The following is an 18873-nucleotide window of genomic DNA, read 5'->3' as shown; positions in this document are numbered from 1 at the left end:
CTTACAAAAGCAAAAATTGAAGTTCAACAAAGGATGCATAATGATTGAGCCAACTATTGTCAAGATATAATTAAACTATGTCCTTGAACATGAATCAGTTTGAGCAGGGCAATCACAATCAACAATTAGTGATTTTTTTATTTCCTATAAAAATTATCCGTGAACTGTATTGCAGAAGCTCTCCTCCTGAAATTGTATGAATAAGAATGACAAATCTTGACAGGTGAAAAGAACAGACCACACTGACATTGGTTTCAGCAGATTCATCATGTAGTTGATCATTGACTACATACCTATTAGAAGAGAGGCTGTCAGCAGTTTGGGGTCATAAGGACTCTTCCCACGACCATTTTCGAAATGTGAGTCCTGCAGTTTAAAAATGTTGTCCTGCAGAGTAAAACAAAAGAGAGGTTTTGTTTATTTCTAACAGAAGTGTCTTCAACATGTCAATACGTCCAAAGAAAGTTGAGTATTCATACACAACAGAGAGTTCTGTTGGTCTGAACATCAGAGATGACAAAATGCTATAAATGGGTTGAAAGAGCTAATGCTAGCCAAACAGCTACTCAGTTTGATGGTTTTGGGGTGTTTGTTTGTTTGCTGGTTTGTTTGTTTGGTCGCTGTGAGCATGCTGCAAGTGAAGAGGTACCAATGAAGGCCAAAGAACGGGATTTATTATGGTAGGAATAATGTAACATTTTCATTTTGTCAGGTATGCCAAGTAAGATCTGTGCAAATGACTCTTAGGGAAACAAAATTTAGGTTATATGAAATGACTTGTTTTCTTCCTGGATAGAAAAAAAAATAACAATTAGATTACATTTCTAGATAATTTCTATCTTATTTTCTGTCTACACAATCAATTCAAAAGTATTTAGCCACAGCAGTTGATTCCCCTACTCTGTTCTCTGTACAACTCACATGCTTCTCCTGTAATTTTTTAAGACTTAATTACCTAGTAAGGGCCATGAAATCATCCTTATTGTCCACCGGGGCACCACTGTGCTCTAGGCAGAGTTTGCCTGTTGCTGCCATCAAGAGAAGACAAACACGCTCGTTTGTTTGAACACACAGGTCATCTCCTTGGCGGGAAGGTGGGGGGGAGGCAAGTACCCAGATAAAGGAACAAACTTTTAACTACATACAGAACTATGTTTATGTCCCAGGCTAGCATAGGTGTAACAGGCATTCATGACAACAGAAGCCTGGTAAGTAGGTCATGATGGCTAAGAACCCCCTGTCAGAATGTATCATGTTAAATATATGTGACAGTTGAGTAAACTCAGGAGCATTTCTGGTGCTCTACTTCTTCCATGGTGACCTGGGTAAGAATTAGGTCAGAATATGTATGCTTTTTTCCAGTAGGGCATTAACTTGTCTATAGGTTAAAATAAAATAGTGACATTGGCATTTTTCTACTAGTCACATAGTATTTTCTAACTTATAATAGCAAATGATATTAATTTTATGGTCAATAAGCATTGCTTTAACATTTAATATTTCTGATGGAGCTAATGGCAGGGTTTCAAATTATAACTCTTAGAACCCACTTTGGATCACAGAGAAAAGTGTTAAAGGACGGAAACCAGAGGCATTCTGTAGCTTCATTATAGTGACCATGAATTACCTGTATGGCTTTTGCTTTTCATTGATTTGCTATTTTGTATCAGCTGTCCTCTAGCAATGATGACTCTTTAGCTTCGTTCTAAAATTCATACTGTGCAATAATTTATGGCTTTTCTGAGAATTGTGCAGTTATAGCAGGAATCATGGTGATCTAGGCACCAAGCCCAGCTTGGCAAATAATCAGATTCAAATTTTTGTGGTCATAGCTTATCTCTGAACCACTAGGCCCCCAAAGTCAATTTTAATATGAATATTTAAGCTTACAGTTTTATCAGGACAATAACTGTAAAATTTATATAAGGCATTTTATGCAGAAAAATAAATAAGTTATTTTTTTTAATCCTGTTTATATGATCAGTCAAAGAATATGTATATTTAAAACAAATTGTTACTCATATTGTCCAATTTCTTGATGTGATATGAAAGTAATACTACATTATTATTTAATTGTGGTTATGTAAATCACCAGATATCTAACCTTACTTATACACTTTAATACCAAATATACAACATGAAAATTATTAATGTAGACTAATAAAGACATAGAAGGATTTTTGAGTAATAGTTTGATTTCGTGTATTTTTATTAAAATTAGAAACTAGCGGAAAATGTATATTTGGGAGGGTATTTCTACACACTGCACGAATCAAATAAAATACTATAAAATCAGGAAATAAGAATATTTGTTAAAAGTTGGAGGAAATACTGGAAAAAGTGGTGGAAAAAATGGTAGAAATGCTATTGTTTCTTTTACTCATAGATATTTTATTACATCCACCAACATAGAGAAGCTACCCTTTCAAAATATGAAATACATAATGTCTAGGATCGTATGTCCAAGTTAATCAGGCAATGTCAAGGTAGAGGAGGTGAATGTCCAATGTCACGTAGTATTTGATTTACAAAGAAAAGATTAGGTTCCAAAGGAACAGAGGTTAAGCATGTCAATCAGGGTTTAAGAGGAGACCCTTGGTCATGGTGTCAGATACTATGCTCAGAACTTGCTTTCTTCTTGTTTAACTCCATAAATAAATACTAAATTAATCACTCCTCCTGCTGACAAAATATCTTTCCTCTAAGCATACTGCTACTTTTATTTCTGAATGTCTCTTATACAAATGGTCTCTGTTCTTATAGGATTCTACAGCTCTGCAAATACATAAAGTTTTTTTTTCACTCCAGTGAGATGTGGTCATGAAATATATTTCTGCTTTTTTAGAGAGCAATATATAATGTTACTTGCATACACATACTTGTAGTGTAAAGTCCATACCCATTACTTGTAGAAATAGGTCCAAGGATGCTAAAATTGGACAAAATGGGTATTATTCCTGGCTAAGGCTTTTGCTAGCTTTGGACTTCAGGCAAGACCCCAAGCCTTTCTAAAACTTAGATTCCTCATCTGTAATGGAATAAATCTCACTTTTAATGTAGAAATATGTTGTGGTATTATATAAAACTGTTCATTTTTTAATACAATAAAATCATTATGTCTCTTGCTTACAGAAATTTCTCATGCTACAGGGCAAATATCTTTAATATTCACAAGTAAAAATTAGTATGGATTTTATTATATATATATATATATATATATATATATATATATATATATATGATCTCCCATAGAGCATTGGAATTATTCTTTCCTCTTGCTGGATGTAAGTGTACTTGAAAAGTTCTATTGGAGCAAAAAGCCTTCAAAGTACAAAATGTTGATTTTCTTAATATATGAGATATGCAAACTTATAAAGCCACTATTTAAATTAGTGTGGCGAATCCCCAAAAAGCAGAAAATAGATCTATATACAAGCTTTTGGGGATATCTCCAATGAATGCTATATCTTACTGCAGACAATGTTTGCTACTGCTCTATTTGTAATAGCCAGAAATTGGAAACAACTTAGATGCTGATCAATTGGTTAATGGATAATGAAAATTGGACATATTTATATAATGGAATGCTTTTCAGCTGTTAAGCAAAAAGGAAATTATGAGACTTTCATGTAGATAGATGGAGCTAAAAACAACCACTGTGAATGAAGTGATTCGGACACAGAAAGGCAAACACTGCCTGTCTTTCTTTATGGCTATATGTTAGATTTTAAGCTTTGGATATGTGCTTCATTCAGAATAACCACAGATCTTAGGTAGCTAGTAAGAGATTGGGCTGTGGGAGAGTTCTTCTAATGAACAGAATATAGTGTTATAAAGGGATGAAGGGACACGAGAATAGGAGGATTAAATGGGGATGGGAGGGGAAGGGCAGGACAGAGGAGAGGCTACAGGAAGGGACAGCTAGCCATAAAGGTGTTCGGAAAAGTGATATGGAAACTTACTGCTGTTGAAGCTTCCTAAAATATGTGCATATATAAAAGAAATTTTAAAAGACTTACCATATAATGGGGGAGACCATTTCCCAAACAGATATCATATGCTACCAAGTACAAACCCCAGTTCCAGAAATAGGTTGTGACTTTTTGAGTCCTGGCCAAAGAACTCTCTTGGACCCTCTCCCAAATATCACGGGTTACTGCCAATGCTCTTGGTTACCCTCCACAACTCCCTAGCAAGCTCCTATTGCTGATTATACCACTTACTTACATCATCACACCTGGAGAGATCTAGTTAGTACTCAAGTCAAAGCTTTGCCCCCATTTTGAATAGCATCCACTGTGTTGTAAGGCACCAAGAACATTACCAGGGGAGAAAGATCATAACCAATCTCATCCAGTTGGGTCCTGCAATCTATAATGGTGACCATTTGCAAGATACACCCTCTGTTACAACAGTAGCACAAATGTTATGTGAATAACCAACTACTTTTCCATCAGTTTTAAGGCCTGCTTCATGATATGGAATCCATACTAACACTGGTAATAAGACCATGAACCTAGGAATAGATAGGTCATGAACTGCAAGGAAAAAATACATTTATTCTGTGAAGTGAGCATAGCAATAAAATAACTCCTAATGACATATTCCCATGTCAATGGATCAGTGCATTGCTAAGCCCTCATTAGAGAAGCTTCATCTTGAAGCAGATGGTACATAACATAGAAATCTATAACTAGACAATTAGCAGAAAGAACGGGTCTTTGAAGCATTCAGCCCTGAATGAGTTGTCTTTATCATACCCTTCTCCTCAAGGCTCAGAGGTCTGTGAAGAAGAGGCAGAAAGACTGAAAAGAGTGTTTTCCAGAAACAAGAGGGCAGATGCATTTATGAACTCACAGAGTTTGTGACAGGATGCACAGGTTCAAAGCAGACAAAATCCCAGCACAGAGAAGCAGAAGTGGGCACAAAGTCCCACCTCCAGCCACAACAGTATTTGCAATCGATACCTGCTGGGATAGTTTTCTTCAACTCAGTGGCATTGTGTATATCAGCAATCAGGGCACACTGCATGTTCAGGAGTAGCTGGCCAACACAAATAGATTCCACGTTTTTTAGTGTGTGTGTGTCTGTGTGTGTGTGTGTGTGTGTGTGTGTGTGTGTGTGTTGCTCCTGGTTTTTGTTTTATTTTTAAGAGAGAAAGAACATGAAGTTGAGTGATTAGGGAACAGGTGAAGGATTTGGAAGGAGTTGTAAGGAGGAAGACTATATTCAAAACGTATTATTCACAGATTTTTAAATGCTCATTAAAAAATGCATTCCTGTTAGGCTGGAGAGACCGCTCAATAGTTAGGGAAACACTGCTCTTGCAAAGGAAACAAGTTCAGTTCACAGTACCCATATCAAACATGCCATCTATACTCCAGGTCCAGGGAACGGGATTTATCTAGGCACCAACATACACTTTCAATTAAACAAGTTCTCATAAACTGATGTATATACATAATTAATTTAAAAAAGAAATCTTTAAATTTGCAAATAACCCCTTGTAGCATGTTGGATACATCTAATACTGCCATTTCCATTTTCTGATGAGAAAGACCTATAAACATATGATGATATTTAATCACTGTGTAAAAAACTCTGTCACACTATAATTGTGTGTTAATTTCCTATCTATATGTAATATATTACATAGTTCATGGTTAGGCTCTACTTGAAAGGTCTGTGGAAATCTGGTTGCTACCCAATGATTTTCTGCTTTATAAAAATGTTAAATAGATCATGTATGCAAATATTAAGACCTGAGATCCCAAAGCCTGTGGTCATAATTAAAGTACATAGCTTCTTCGATTTACTTGTGCTGAAATAGTTATTCATGTTTAGCAATACATGAACTCACTTCATGGACTCTAATTGCTTTAGCAGGCACTACACACATCACGTAAGTTATTGGGCCATATTTTATTACACAATTGCATCAGTTTTCAATGACTATTTTTAGCTTTCAAGACTACTCTTTCTCCTTTGTCTTTTGGATTTCCTGAATGTTACTGGGCTGGTGAGGTAAGGCATTAGAGGAAATAATAACCATGCTAATGTCTACTCCAATGTCTTATAAATTAGAAACCATTGCTGACATCATGGCAATAAATTTCTTAAATCTCAATCTTGTCCAAGTAATAAATTTTGGCAATAATGTTGCAATTTAAGTTATTTTATTTAATGATTAAAACATGAATGGTGTTTTTAAAAATGGAAGGCAAATACAATTTTGCTTACATGAGGAAGAATGCACATTTTATTGGGTAGAATTATATAGCATTTTGCAAAATCCAGTCTTCAGACAATTTTTAAGGAATGTATATTTTTTGAGCTTCTTGAATTTCTTTCTCCTTTTTCCTGCTTCTTACAGAAAACATCTTCTTGCAAGATGATTTGATTTCTTAAGCTTTCCTGACTCTTTCATGGTTCTGTGATCTCTCTGAAAATGCCTCCTTCCTTCCTCACACACCATGTTACAATCCCACCATGACCTTTCCTTAGAGATTAATTTCAGAAGTCACTTCCTAAGAGAATTCTTTCTTGGTTTTTATAAATATGTTTTATTAGCTTTTCTTTGTGCATTTCTTAATTAACAATGGTATAAAGGCAATGATCGGACAGGACCAATCTGTGGACTTCAGAAAAGCATGGATGCAATAAGATATCACAGGAAATATTGTGGCACAGTGTACTTTAACAAAGAAGTTCCTTTTTGGATCAAATTCATCCGGAACTTATTTTTCTACAAGGTGACTCAAGACTAAGAGTGTGCAACAGTGTACAGCCAGGACACACGTCTCCTTCTTTAATTTATATTAATTTAAAACAGGAAAACTTCCATTTCTCACTGGCATTAGTCACATTTCAAATGCCCCACAGTCACACATGGCTTATGACTACAGAACTGAAAAAGCTTTCTTTAACAGCATCACTTTACAGCCTGAATGAATCCTTCCTCTTAGTAGCAGAGTAAGGAGTCAGACATTTATAGATTTTCTTGGACAGAAAAGTTGACATCAGCCCCAAATGACAGCATCTGCAAGCAAACATCATACTGAAAACATTAATTAAGTAAGTTTTATTTTGTTATGGGAAAGAGTTATGCTATATAATAGTCAAGTCAGTACTGACAAATAAACTTACATCTGTTGCTTTTTAGATTTGTCATTCTACTTAGAGTCTCAGTCTCTTAATCAACTTCAACACTGCTAGACACAACTTCAAAAGCTAATGATAGTTGTTGAAAACTGATGCAATTGTGTAATAATATATGTCATAATAACTGACATGACATGTGCTTAGTGTCTGCTAAAACAATTAGAGTCCATACCATGAGATTTGAGTTTATATATTGCTAAAAATTAAGTAATAAACTTATTAAAATTTAGGTCAAGATACACAGTTCATCACATTCCACTGATTTTTGCACAGAGGGGGAACAGATTCTCTCTGGAAGTTGCATAATAATCTAATTATACCTTCTTTTTGCCCATTTTTATTTTTAACCTTTGTCTTGAATGATAGCTCATTGTTTTTCATATTAAACTCTTTTAGATGAAGTACAGATCTTGCTGTATTACTTTCACATAAGAAGAATAAACTCTGCATTGTATTGAAGCCCAGTAAATGGACGAATGACCAACAGCAAGTAAGTGGAAGTGATTATAGAAAAACCAGAACTTTATAATTCCATCTCTACATATCAGTGGAGTTAATAATTTAAACCAGGTGATAAAATGAATTCTGGGAAATGTGTTAACTTCTTAAGGTGATATTCACTAATGTTAGTATATTATTGATATTTACATACATGAAATATCAGAATACTCTTCTTCTAAAAGATAAAAGCTGTGACAGTTTAACCCTAAACTACCCCATCTTGATAGTCTTGATTTTTGGGGAGTAGAGGGCTGGTAGTTCATCACTCTCTTTTATCAATTTTATCAGTAAATATAATGCCTCTCACTATAGCCACCTTCACAAAGGTTCTACAACTCATCAGGTTGTAGAACGTACACATCTTTATATTCTGTGCACCATTTCACTTGTGTGTGCAACCACACCAGTAAAGCGGTTCTCCCTGACTGTTTTCACTCAGCAGGAATTATCACAGGTGTGTTTGGATGTAGACATGTGCTACAGCAAACTGAAGAAGCTGGTTGGATTTACTACACATGATTTTTTGTTAGTGATAGTACATGATTTATTCCACCCTCCCCATTTTTGAGATCATCTTTCACTCTGTATATCTGTTAAAACCAATTCTCTCTATGTAAACCAGACTGATTTTGAACCCATACCAATCTGCTTGCCTCTGCTTCTGAAAGGCTAAGATTAAAGGCATGTGCCACCAAAGTCAGCCAGGGCATTATTTCTTACTGATATTTTCATATTTGTATTTATTTTAAAGAATGTACTAATTTATATGATTTTAAAGAACTAATGTAAATATTTAAGAAATTCACATTGAACTGTTTTTATGTAAGACATTTATCTGAAATAAGAAAATTAGAGGTCTACCTGTTCAAAGTGAAAATTACAATAGGACTATCTTACAGAAATAAATTGTGGTCATTGTTATAAAGCTTAAGAGCATTTGGAGAACGTTTATCAACATTGACTGTAAACTGAGAGCTCGCTGTGCCTTAAGCACTTATATATAGCATTTCATATGGATTCAAAACAGATTTTCTACTATTAAATCTGCTTACTGTAGTAGATAGGAACACTGAGTGTGACAAGAATTCAAGGAAAGTTTCTGCTTCAGAAGCTGAAGTGTGGCTTCATTTGACTCAACCCTTGAAAGATGGTTGTGGGCAGGTGCTGAAAGCGTGGGCATGCTCGTGTGTTTTGCACACTGGGGATGGCTGAGAGCATCAGAGGGTCCACAGAAAGGGCTGACGATAACATGGAGTCAGAATATTCTATCTGAAGGAAACAGAGTGGGGGAAATCCCCAAAGTAAATAAATGTGATTTACATTTGAGTAATGACACAAAGTTGAGTTTGCACAAGGAAGCATATATACATATATTGAGATAAAAGAGAACAATAAATTTAGGTCCCAACTGGAACATTTTCTGTGCCAACATAAGCTGTTTACTTTGGCTTTCAAAGGTGTGAGTGATAGTTCCAGCTGGGTAACAATGGCATCAAAGAGGCTCGACATTGTGATGGATCTGACAGTGATGTGGGATGGCTTAGAGAAATGGGGACCTGCTGACAGGTACAGAATGACTGTCATGGCCTGAGGAGGGAGGAGCTGGGTCTTATTAAATGTTACAGCATAGCATCCAAAAGAAGTTTTGTGTATGTTGTGACTTGATCGAGTCACTTAGCATCCTCTTAGGCTGTGTTTCTCAATCTTTATCACATCAAAATTCTCTTGGAGGTCCCGGGGCATAGACATAAAGCATGCATATGTTTTATAACCAATCGTAAGTGTTTATGGACTTTGCCAAGTCATCATGGAATAGTCCACGTATTTTCTGTGTAAAGAACTTCCTACTTCTTCACAAGGTGTGAGTCTGTGGTTGTGTCTCTCTGAGCTCTACATTTCCTTCTTTTGTTTTTTGTCCTCCTCCTTGTCTGTAAGTACAGATGTTCTCAGAATTTATAGATCCTGTTCTCTGTACATCCAACAAATGACTTTCTTCTGTCATTCTAAACTTCTGTGATTTGATATTCATTTATTTATTTTTCTTTTTATAAATTCAGCTATTGAACTTCAGCCCCCATTTCTTTGCTAATCAAGTTGTTCAAACTTAGTTTCCTGCCTTTTTCAAAATCTTATTTTGCACTGTTATTTTAAAATTGAGAGCTATTAAGAGTCCTTGATTCTTCAAAGGAATATAAGAGCAATCACTAATAATAAGCTTCATAAAATTACTCTGTCAGAAATAGTTATTTAACAATATACATTGCAGGAAGACACAAAGGAATTGTAACTTTGGTCCCTGTCACCAAGTGCTGAGAAAATTTAAAAGGTAATGCTGTGTGAATAAACAGGTATAATTTCCCCCCTGATTATAATATGCTAGCCTTGCCTTGCATGTAGCTGATTTACAGTCACATCACTTTAGAATTTTATAATCCCTACAATAAAGCAAGTAAAAGTTCCTGCAAATAAAGACTATTATTAATTGAAAAGGAAAGTTGGTAAAAAAAAAATAAGTTAAGTAAAATGTATACCTGTAAGGATTCTCAAGTGCATACATATTCTAATAACTTATTTTTCATTAATTATTTTGAGGTTTTTTTTCATAAGACCTATAGTATAACTAAACTGTTATCTTAAATGCTGAAACACTTGGATAAACTATGATTCTACTGAATGATTTCCACTTTAAAAATACTACATAGCAAAATTTCCATAGAAAATACAACCATAACCTGGTGGTGTTGGCGCACACCTTTAATCCCAGCACTTGTGAGGCAGAGGCAGACAGATCTCTGTGAGTTCAAGGCCAGGCTGGTCTACAGAGTGAGTGTCAGGACATCCAAGGATACACAGAGAAACACTGTCTCAAAAAACAAAAAACAAAGCAAAAAAAAAAAAAATACCAAACAAACAAAAAGAAAATACAACCACATTGCCAAATACATAATCATTTTTGACAAAAATTATTTCTATTAAAACAAAATATATTTATAAAACATTAAAACATCATACATTAATGAAATATGATGCCATGTAATATTAATTGAAATATGATTAATCTCTTAACTGTCATTATACCATAGGGTCTTTTTTGTTTAATACAAGAGTTGCTTCTAGAGAATTGTTTCCTGAATCCATAATACAGGGATAAATAATTTCACCAGTGTTCTTAGAACAATGACAGCATTCCTGGAGAGTTCATCTACATGAACAGAACAAGGATTTCTGTTCTGTTTTCTTTTTTAATTTATTCATTTATTTATATCCCAATGATAGTTTCCCTGCCCTCCTCTCTTCTAGTTCCCTCTCCCCACCTCACCCCCAAATCCACTCCTCCTCTTTTTCTGTTCAGAAAGGGGCAGGACTCCCATGAGAGCCAACAAAGCTCTCTTTTCTTTGATTTAAATCTCCACCGCCTGTCAAACTATTGTCTTAACATTACAAAAATTTTACTTCTTAATTTAGTGTCCGGATATTATGAGGGATTTTTTTTTTTGTTACTTAGTGTAATTTTGAACTTTCTTGTAGTTTGGCAGGTAAGGTAGACATAATAAAAATATTGATGTTTCTGCACTCTGGGATCTATTGTCTATATGTACTAATGCACCAACTATTAATTGTGTGTTCCAGAACAAGTTTTAAAGTTCCACTTAAAATGCTAGTATAATCTATGAAATGGAGACACTTTATAAAATTGCTTCAACTGTCAAGTGAGTCATAAGGTGCGATGGCATTGGTAGCACAGGTAAACCCTAGAGCAATTTAGCTATCAGTAATTTTATTTATCATAAATGTATCACTAGTTGAGCACAGTGGCTCGCGCCAGCAGCCTTAGAGCTCTAATGCAGTGACTTGGACAGGAGGTCTCCCTGAATTTGATGCCACCCTCCAAGTAATAAATAAACAAATACACACCCTTGATATGACAGTGTGAGGACAACTCATTTTTGTGATAAATAATAGCTAGTATCTGCTAATCAGATAACTACACATACATTTCAAGGGGTTTGTACGTATTTTTACATCATGTTGAAATATATATTGTCCTTATATCTATATGTAATTGTAAACAAAATAAAATACAAAAAAGTGAGTTGCTTAGTTTATAGGAGTAGTTTGCAGCAAAACCAGATAACCTGGTTGTAGGCTCAGTAGTCAAACAATAAAAATCTGATGTTTTTCATTTGATTTCTTTTTTTTTTTTTTTTTTTTTTTTTTTTTTTTTTGGTTTTTTGAGACAGGGTTTCTCTGTGTAGCTTTGCGCCTTTCCTGGAGCTCACTTGGTAGCCCAGGCTGGCCTCGAACTCACAGAGATCCACCTGGCTCTGCCTCCCGAGTGCTGGGATTAAAGGCATGCGCCACCACTGCCCAGCTTCATTTGATTTCTTAACTATTTCATTCTCAAGTGAAATGTTTTCTCTTCATGAATATGCTGCATGCATAGAGTACACACATATGTGTATATATATATATATATATTCTAGTTATTATAGTTCATGCATATGTCAGGTTCTTAATTAATCTTAATTGAATTGTCTCTGACATAGAGATTAATATTATCCTTTATATCATTAAAAGCAATTAGAAGGAATTAACAAATTTCTTATTTTATTAGTTGAAAATGCAGTCACTTTTTTCAACATTTGTGAAAAAGTGTATTACTGTATTCGCCCCTTTCCTAGCAACAACACAGCTTGCCTTATTGTTGGATTAAATAGGATTTGTCCTCTCAAACTGAAGGAATTGGAATTTATCTGGGCTCCCCATACAACCTCAGGGCTGTAATTCATCTGCTTTTTGTCATCATTAAAATTAATAGTATAAAGCAAAGAAAACAGAAAGCACATGTGTTCATACTTCATGCAGATTATGTTTTTAATAGGAGCTTAATTTGAGTTTATGCAGATATCACATGCCTGTCATGGTGTAATTATTCAACTATGAATGCCTGTTAACTCCCAAGGTGTATCACAATGAAAGAAAAAATTCTATCTTGGCTAGAATGAGAAATTCCAGAACATGACCAATTTATTCTGCAAAGCTTTGCCACAATGAGACCTAGTAAAGCAAGCTCAGACTAAAACAATCAATGAGGCAGAAAGTGAAGAAAATGGAAAATTCACTTATCTTTTCATATGTGTAGTTTATATATTATTTTTTATGCATGGTCTTAACATTTCATCATTGGTGTCTGTATGTCTATATTATAAATTGAGGGAATGGCAGATCTTCCCTGGGAACGGCTGGTGCCCAGGGATGGGACCTATGATAAATGAAGACCCCATGGGAATAGGAAGAAGCAAAGTGCTAGTAGAGGTCCCCAGAAATCCACAAAGATACCTCCACAATAGACTACTGGCAATGGTCAAGAGAAAGCCCGAACTGACCTACTCTGGTGATCGGATGGCCAAACACCACCCTAACTGTCGTGGCAGAACTCTCATCCAATGACTGATGGAAGCAGATGCAGAGATCCACGACCAGGCCCCAGGTGGAGCTCCGGGAGTCCAATCGGCAAGAGAGAGGAGGGATTGTATGAGCAAGAGATATGGAGACCATGATTGGAAAAAGCACAGGGACAAATAGCCAAACTAGTGGAAACACATGAACTATGAACCAATAGCTGAGGAGCCCCCAGGTGGATCAGGCCCTCTGGATAAGTGAGACAGTTGATTGGCTTGATCTGTTTGGGAGGCCCCCAGGCAGTGGGACCAGGTCCTGTCCTTAATGCATAAGCTAGCTGTTTGGAGCCTGGGGCCTATGCAGGGACGCTTGGCTCAGTCTGGGTGAAGGGAGGAGGGCACTGGACCTGCCTCGACTGAATCAACCAGGCTGAGCTGAATCCCCAGGGGAGTCCTTGCCCTGGAGGAGATGGAAATAGGGGGTCGGCCTGAGTGGTGGGGATTGGGGGGGTGGGAGGAGGGAGGACAGGGTAATCCATGGCTGATATGTAAAATTAAATTAAATTATAAAATAAAAAAAGAAAGAAAATATATTGTGGGAATGCAGTTACTAGTTTCACTTCTTTTTATAAACCTTCTCACATCCGTGTTTAGATACCCCTGAGAAATCTTACCACCTTACATGTAAATATTTCAACTAAAAGGCCATATATATGTATCGAAGAGGAATCTGAACTTACTCATATGGCTTCTTTACATTTCTTTTTTTCCCTTAGAGAGATACCATCTGGAAAGTGAGGAGGCCAAAAGATGAACATTTTTTTTATAACAAACTTGGTTTTAGCAAAGCTTGTCATTCAAGCATGTCATGATATGATATAACTTTGATATTCTTTTACCAAGTTAGCAAAGACTTCAACCATAATTATTATTATTTTGCCAGAAATGTTGCAGGAAACAATTCTGCCCAGTTTTGGTAAAATGCAAATGTAGAAGGTACTTTGGGAATTGAAAATATCCACACAGCTTAACTTGATTATTTCACTTCTAGAAATATATGTTAATGAAAAGAAAAAGAACAGGCTCATCACAATGGTATTTAGAACACTGAACACTTCAATGCCAGGAAGGAGAACTGTAGTGGATATTATATGTTTATTACTAAACAGAGATAAAGGGAATGTTTCAACTAAGTGCACATAATATTCACAACTAATATTTCTTTTCCTTACTGTGCACTAATGTAAATTATAGTAAATACATAGAGAGAAAATCTCAATGGCATTGTATGAAATATTAGTCTTCTAATATATGTTTTGGGTATTGGTTGTATTTATAACTTCTTTTCTGTGTTATAATACTATGTACAACCAAATACAAAGCATATATTTTTGAAAAAAATGCTGGTTTCTATAATTTATCATCTGCAGTAGTTTGAAAGTAATTTGTTCCATAAGCTCAAAGGGAGTGGAGATATAAGGAGGTGTGGCTTTCCTGGAGTGGGTGTGGCCTTGTTGGAAGGTGTCACTGTGGGGGCGGACTTTAGGGTTTCCTATGCTCAGGATACTGCCCAGTGTCTGAGTCCACTTCCTATTGTCTTCTGATCAAAATTTAGCCATCACCATGTCTGCCTGCACACCTCCAAACTCCCAGCCATGACAATAATGGACAAAACCTCTGAAACCATAAGCAAGCCACCTCAATCAAATGTTTTCCATCATAAGAGTTACTGTGGTCATGGTGTCTCTTCACAGCAATAGAAACCCTAACTAAGGTATCAGCTAAGTAAATATTAAAGAGAGAACTGCATGAACTTATTCTAGTCCAGAAATAGAATTTATTTACTAAACACATTTTTAAAATTTAGATTTAACTGGGTGGCAGTGGCACACACCTTTAATCCCAGTACTCAGGAGGTATAGGCAGGATGATTGCCGAGTTCAAGTTCAGCCTAGTCTATAGAGTGAATTCTAGGACAGCCAGAGCTATACATAGAAACCCTGAGTTGAAGACAAAAATAAAAATAAAGTTTAGATTTGAATGCTTCCTCTAGGGACTAAGGACTTTCTGTGGGGCAATTTGATGTTCCTTCCCATTGATCTGTAGCTGCATTTCCTTTTACCATTTACTCATGTCTCCACGGCCAGTTGTAGGAATTTTTCATCTCGATAGATGCCATTGTATAGATTTCTGTCAACTAACAAAATCTACACAAGGACTGGGTCATATTCTCATATCCTGGTATGATGGAATTCTGTGGTTTATCATTTGATCACAGTTGAACATTTAATTTAATAAAAACTTCAGTGTTTCCAAGGTTTAGTTACTTTGACATCATAAATAGTCATATTCCACCCGTTATTTCTTCTGTAATTTAACTTATATTAATGACAATGATATTTCATATATCTTCATTGTATAAGAACATCCTAAATAATCATCATACTTAGGGACACTTGACTGCTTAAATATATATTGATTTATATCTAAACCAATTATCTAGAATTCTTAAATAATGAAGAATGCATTGCAAGGGTGATTAACAATGATACAATACATGCAGAAGAGTCTTTTCTTTTATGATGCGTATGAGTTCTTTTGCCTCTACTTATGGACATGGTACCTGCAGAGACTAGAAGGGGGTTAGATTCCCTGGAATTTGAGTTTCATACAGGTGCTTCTAAGACTTGATGTCTATTCTAGGAATTGAACTCAGGTCCTCTGTATAAGACAAGTGCTTTTAACCATTGAGTCATCTCGCCAGCTCCCAGGATACTCTTTAAACAAATATTCAGATATAATTAAGTGGTTTCTTTTGTCAGCACATTAATTACCACAGAGATATTCTATGTCATCTGTTGAGTTAGCATTTGGTAATAATTTACAATCTATTATAGTGAACACTTGAATTATTTATGTGAGTATCTCACTCCTAAATGTCAGTTTCTGCCTAAGGAATAAAACTTCTTTGTCTCAATTAATCAAATATAATTACATAATCAGAAATAAATCAAACATTTGACTTTACTTATTAACTAAATTACTTGATACTGAGAAATATGCCATATGCCTAAAATTATCATTAATCTGAACTTGGCATGTGTATATATATATATATATATATATATATATGTATTATATATAGTCAAATTATATTTCCAATTAGAGAAAGCATAATAAAAGTTTACTAAAATTTATTTTTGTTATATACATCAAATAATATATTAATCTATTTATGGCATTTTGCAATTAAAAGATAGATTGTTGTTTTTAAACACTACAATTTTTTAGGGAGTCAAGATTAGCATCCATTTGGAGAAATGTTTAGGAGAAAGGCTCTATTTAAATGGCAGTTTGATTTAGGAATAATATAAATTTTCACAAATGATGTTTTCTAGTTGTCTATAGCCATAGGTATTCGTAAATTCTGTTCATTTGATCCCTGTGTGCCATATTTATACATGTGCACTACTTAACAAATTTCCCAATCATGCTATTTACATTTATATAAATATGTGAATGCATAAATCATGGCAGATTATCCTGAAGGTTAAGAAAACAGAAACTTAGAATTAAGTTATCAGATTGACTACAAGCTTACTGCTTTAATTCCTATTCCTTTTTCCTTTTGATTTTCCTTTACAACAGCATTAGAACAAAGTTGAGGGTGCCTTGCATCATGGTGGTAGCAAGAGCAGATTATAATGCGACTCTTCTCTAGTGAGTCTGGGGGCTGCCTCCCTGTTTTGCTTCAGTGAACTCCCTTTGGTGGTGAGTCACCAACACAAGCCAATCTGCCTGCCTTCTCTGTCCCTGACCAGAGAGGAATGGGGTGGGGACTCCAGCGAGAGGGAACAGCTCCACAGCCCTTTCATTTTCAGGTTACAAATGATTTTCTTGAGTTATGTTCTAGCTAAAAAGCTCAGCAACACACTGAGCAGTGGAAGGTGGAGAGGGGAAAGGTCTAAATTCGCTGTTATTAAGCCACCCTCACAGGTTATTGTACATTATCCATAAGTAAGGGACCTAGGTACCATCGAATAGTGTCATCATTGCATACATTTTGAATTACTATATAAAGCAAAGACTATTTGAAAATAACTCTATTTTCTTAGGTCATATCTATATATGATCTTACTTATAAGTGGTAAGCCATAATTTAACAGAAAAGTTTTTCTGCAGTGAATTTCTAAAAATTTAGTCAAAAGGTCATTTTTAAGAGATGACCAAAAATATTCAAAGGCACTTGATCATATAAAACCTGTAAGAAAAGTTAATGCTCTCATTATCTTTGATGTCAAGAAATTCTGTAAATTGTTTCCATGTCCTTGTTTCTTGCCAATAGAAATAAATTTTGGTGCTATCATAATATTAAAATATTACTGAAGCCATGGCCTCAGAGCCATTATCTACACCTAAAAACATATACAAAAAATTTAATTCAACTTGTTCTTTGTGTTGATTATCATCCACTGCAACAGGAAGATTCTCTAATCAAGGTTGAGAGATGCACTGATTGTGTGGGTAAAGCCATGTGTCATTAAGGGCCCGAGTGGCAAACGACTATATGACAATAGTGTTTCTAGACAGAAAAGGGAAGTTGAACATATGAGCTCAGAGACTGAGACAGCACACACAAAACTCCAAACGCTCAGGGGCAGCCGGAGGAGAGAGTCCATGTTCGTAAAAGACATGAATCTTGGTGGGTTGATCACACTCTAGGACAGGACCCACTCCCAAAAGTAGTTGGGCATCACGGAACAAATTCAGTGGAAGGTGGGGTTGGGGATGGGACCCAAAATTGGAAGCATAGGAGGTTGAGAGTGATGGGAGGGGCTGGAGGGGTGAAGGTGATCAGAATACATTGTGTGAAATTCTCAAAGTCACAATAAAATTGTGTCAGGAAGAAATGTAATTTTTGACATTTTCATGCATTCTGATTCCCATTGCCCATTGTCTTCATTGAATCACTCACCTCTCTCAACTCCAATCTCTCCTCCCTACAAGTCCTTATTCTATATGCATGTTTTTGTTTTGCTTTGAGAGCCAGTGGGCTTATGCAGGGCTGTCTGTCTGTCTGTGGGTTTGGAATGCCATCAGAGCTGGGGGACTCAACAGTGTCAGGAATCTTGTCTGCTTTTCATGGACTCATTTGAAGAAGAAACAGTTAATAAAAATTAAATGATTCTAATTCCCAATTGATTAAGAATTGGTTACTTAAAATCATGTTAGTAAGTAATCATTTCATGATATAGTCTACCTTAAATGTACTTTAAATGGCATTTAATTGAATTCATATCTGTATATAAATGTAGATACTCACTATATCAAATGTTGTTTTAAAGCTATATTTCTCCAAATAGATGTAATGCAATGTTATAAAATATAATTAGAGATTAAATGAATTCTGACTCAAGTAATAACCATGCCTGGTAGGTGGGTAGTTTTTAAATTTTAATGTAATAAATAGTCCATCAAAATGATAAAATTGACGAGATTCAGATATCTTAGGTCAATATCTCAGGATAACAATGTTTTCCACCATTTGTCCTGACTTCTACCATGATAACTTTTGTGAACTATACTACATTTGATACAATTGTTAATTATACAAAATGTGTTATTCTCAAAGAAAAACCTGCATTCCAACTGCTATTGCCAATTATTCCTTGTTACTTCTTACTGACCTATGGCAAGCCAACATTTGTGCTTGGGTGAGCATCAGCAATCAAACAGGTAGCTGGTCAGGTACACAGCTCACCTTGAAGCACCAATGGCTTCTGGGCCCTTTCAGCTGGTCTTAGCATGC

At 35.5% G+C, this 18873-nt stretch overlaps 1 protein-coding gene across 3 annotated transcripts in view; it reads right to left on the bottom strand.

Annotated features, from left to right (window-relative positions):
* Positions 1-18873, bottom strand: part of Sema3a (semaphorin 3A) — a 289957-nt gene that overhangs the window by 83407 nt on the left and 187677 nt on the right. For all 3 annotated transcript variants that reach the window (XM_028862052.2, XM_028862061.2, XM_037203547.1), the window contains one exon: positions 294-387. In XM_028862052.2, coding sequence (XP_028717885.1) covers positions 294-387 — 94 coding nt within the window. The remainder of the gene's footprint in view (positions 1-293; positions 388-18873) is intronic.

The sequence above is a fragment of the Peromyscus leucopus genome, chromosome 3, assembly GCF_004664715.2.
Source record: "Peromyscus leucopus breed LL Stock chromosome 3, UCI_PerLeu_2.1, whole genome shotgun sequence".
Classification (NCBI taxonomy): Eukaryota; Metazoa; Chordata; class Mammalia; order Rodentia; family Cricetidae; genus Peromyscus; species Peromyscus leucopus.
This window is presented reverse-complemented; position numbering and strand designations above follow the sequence as displayed.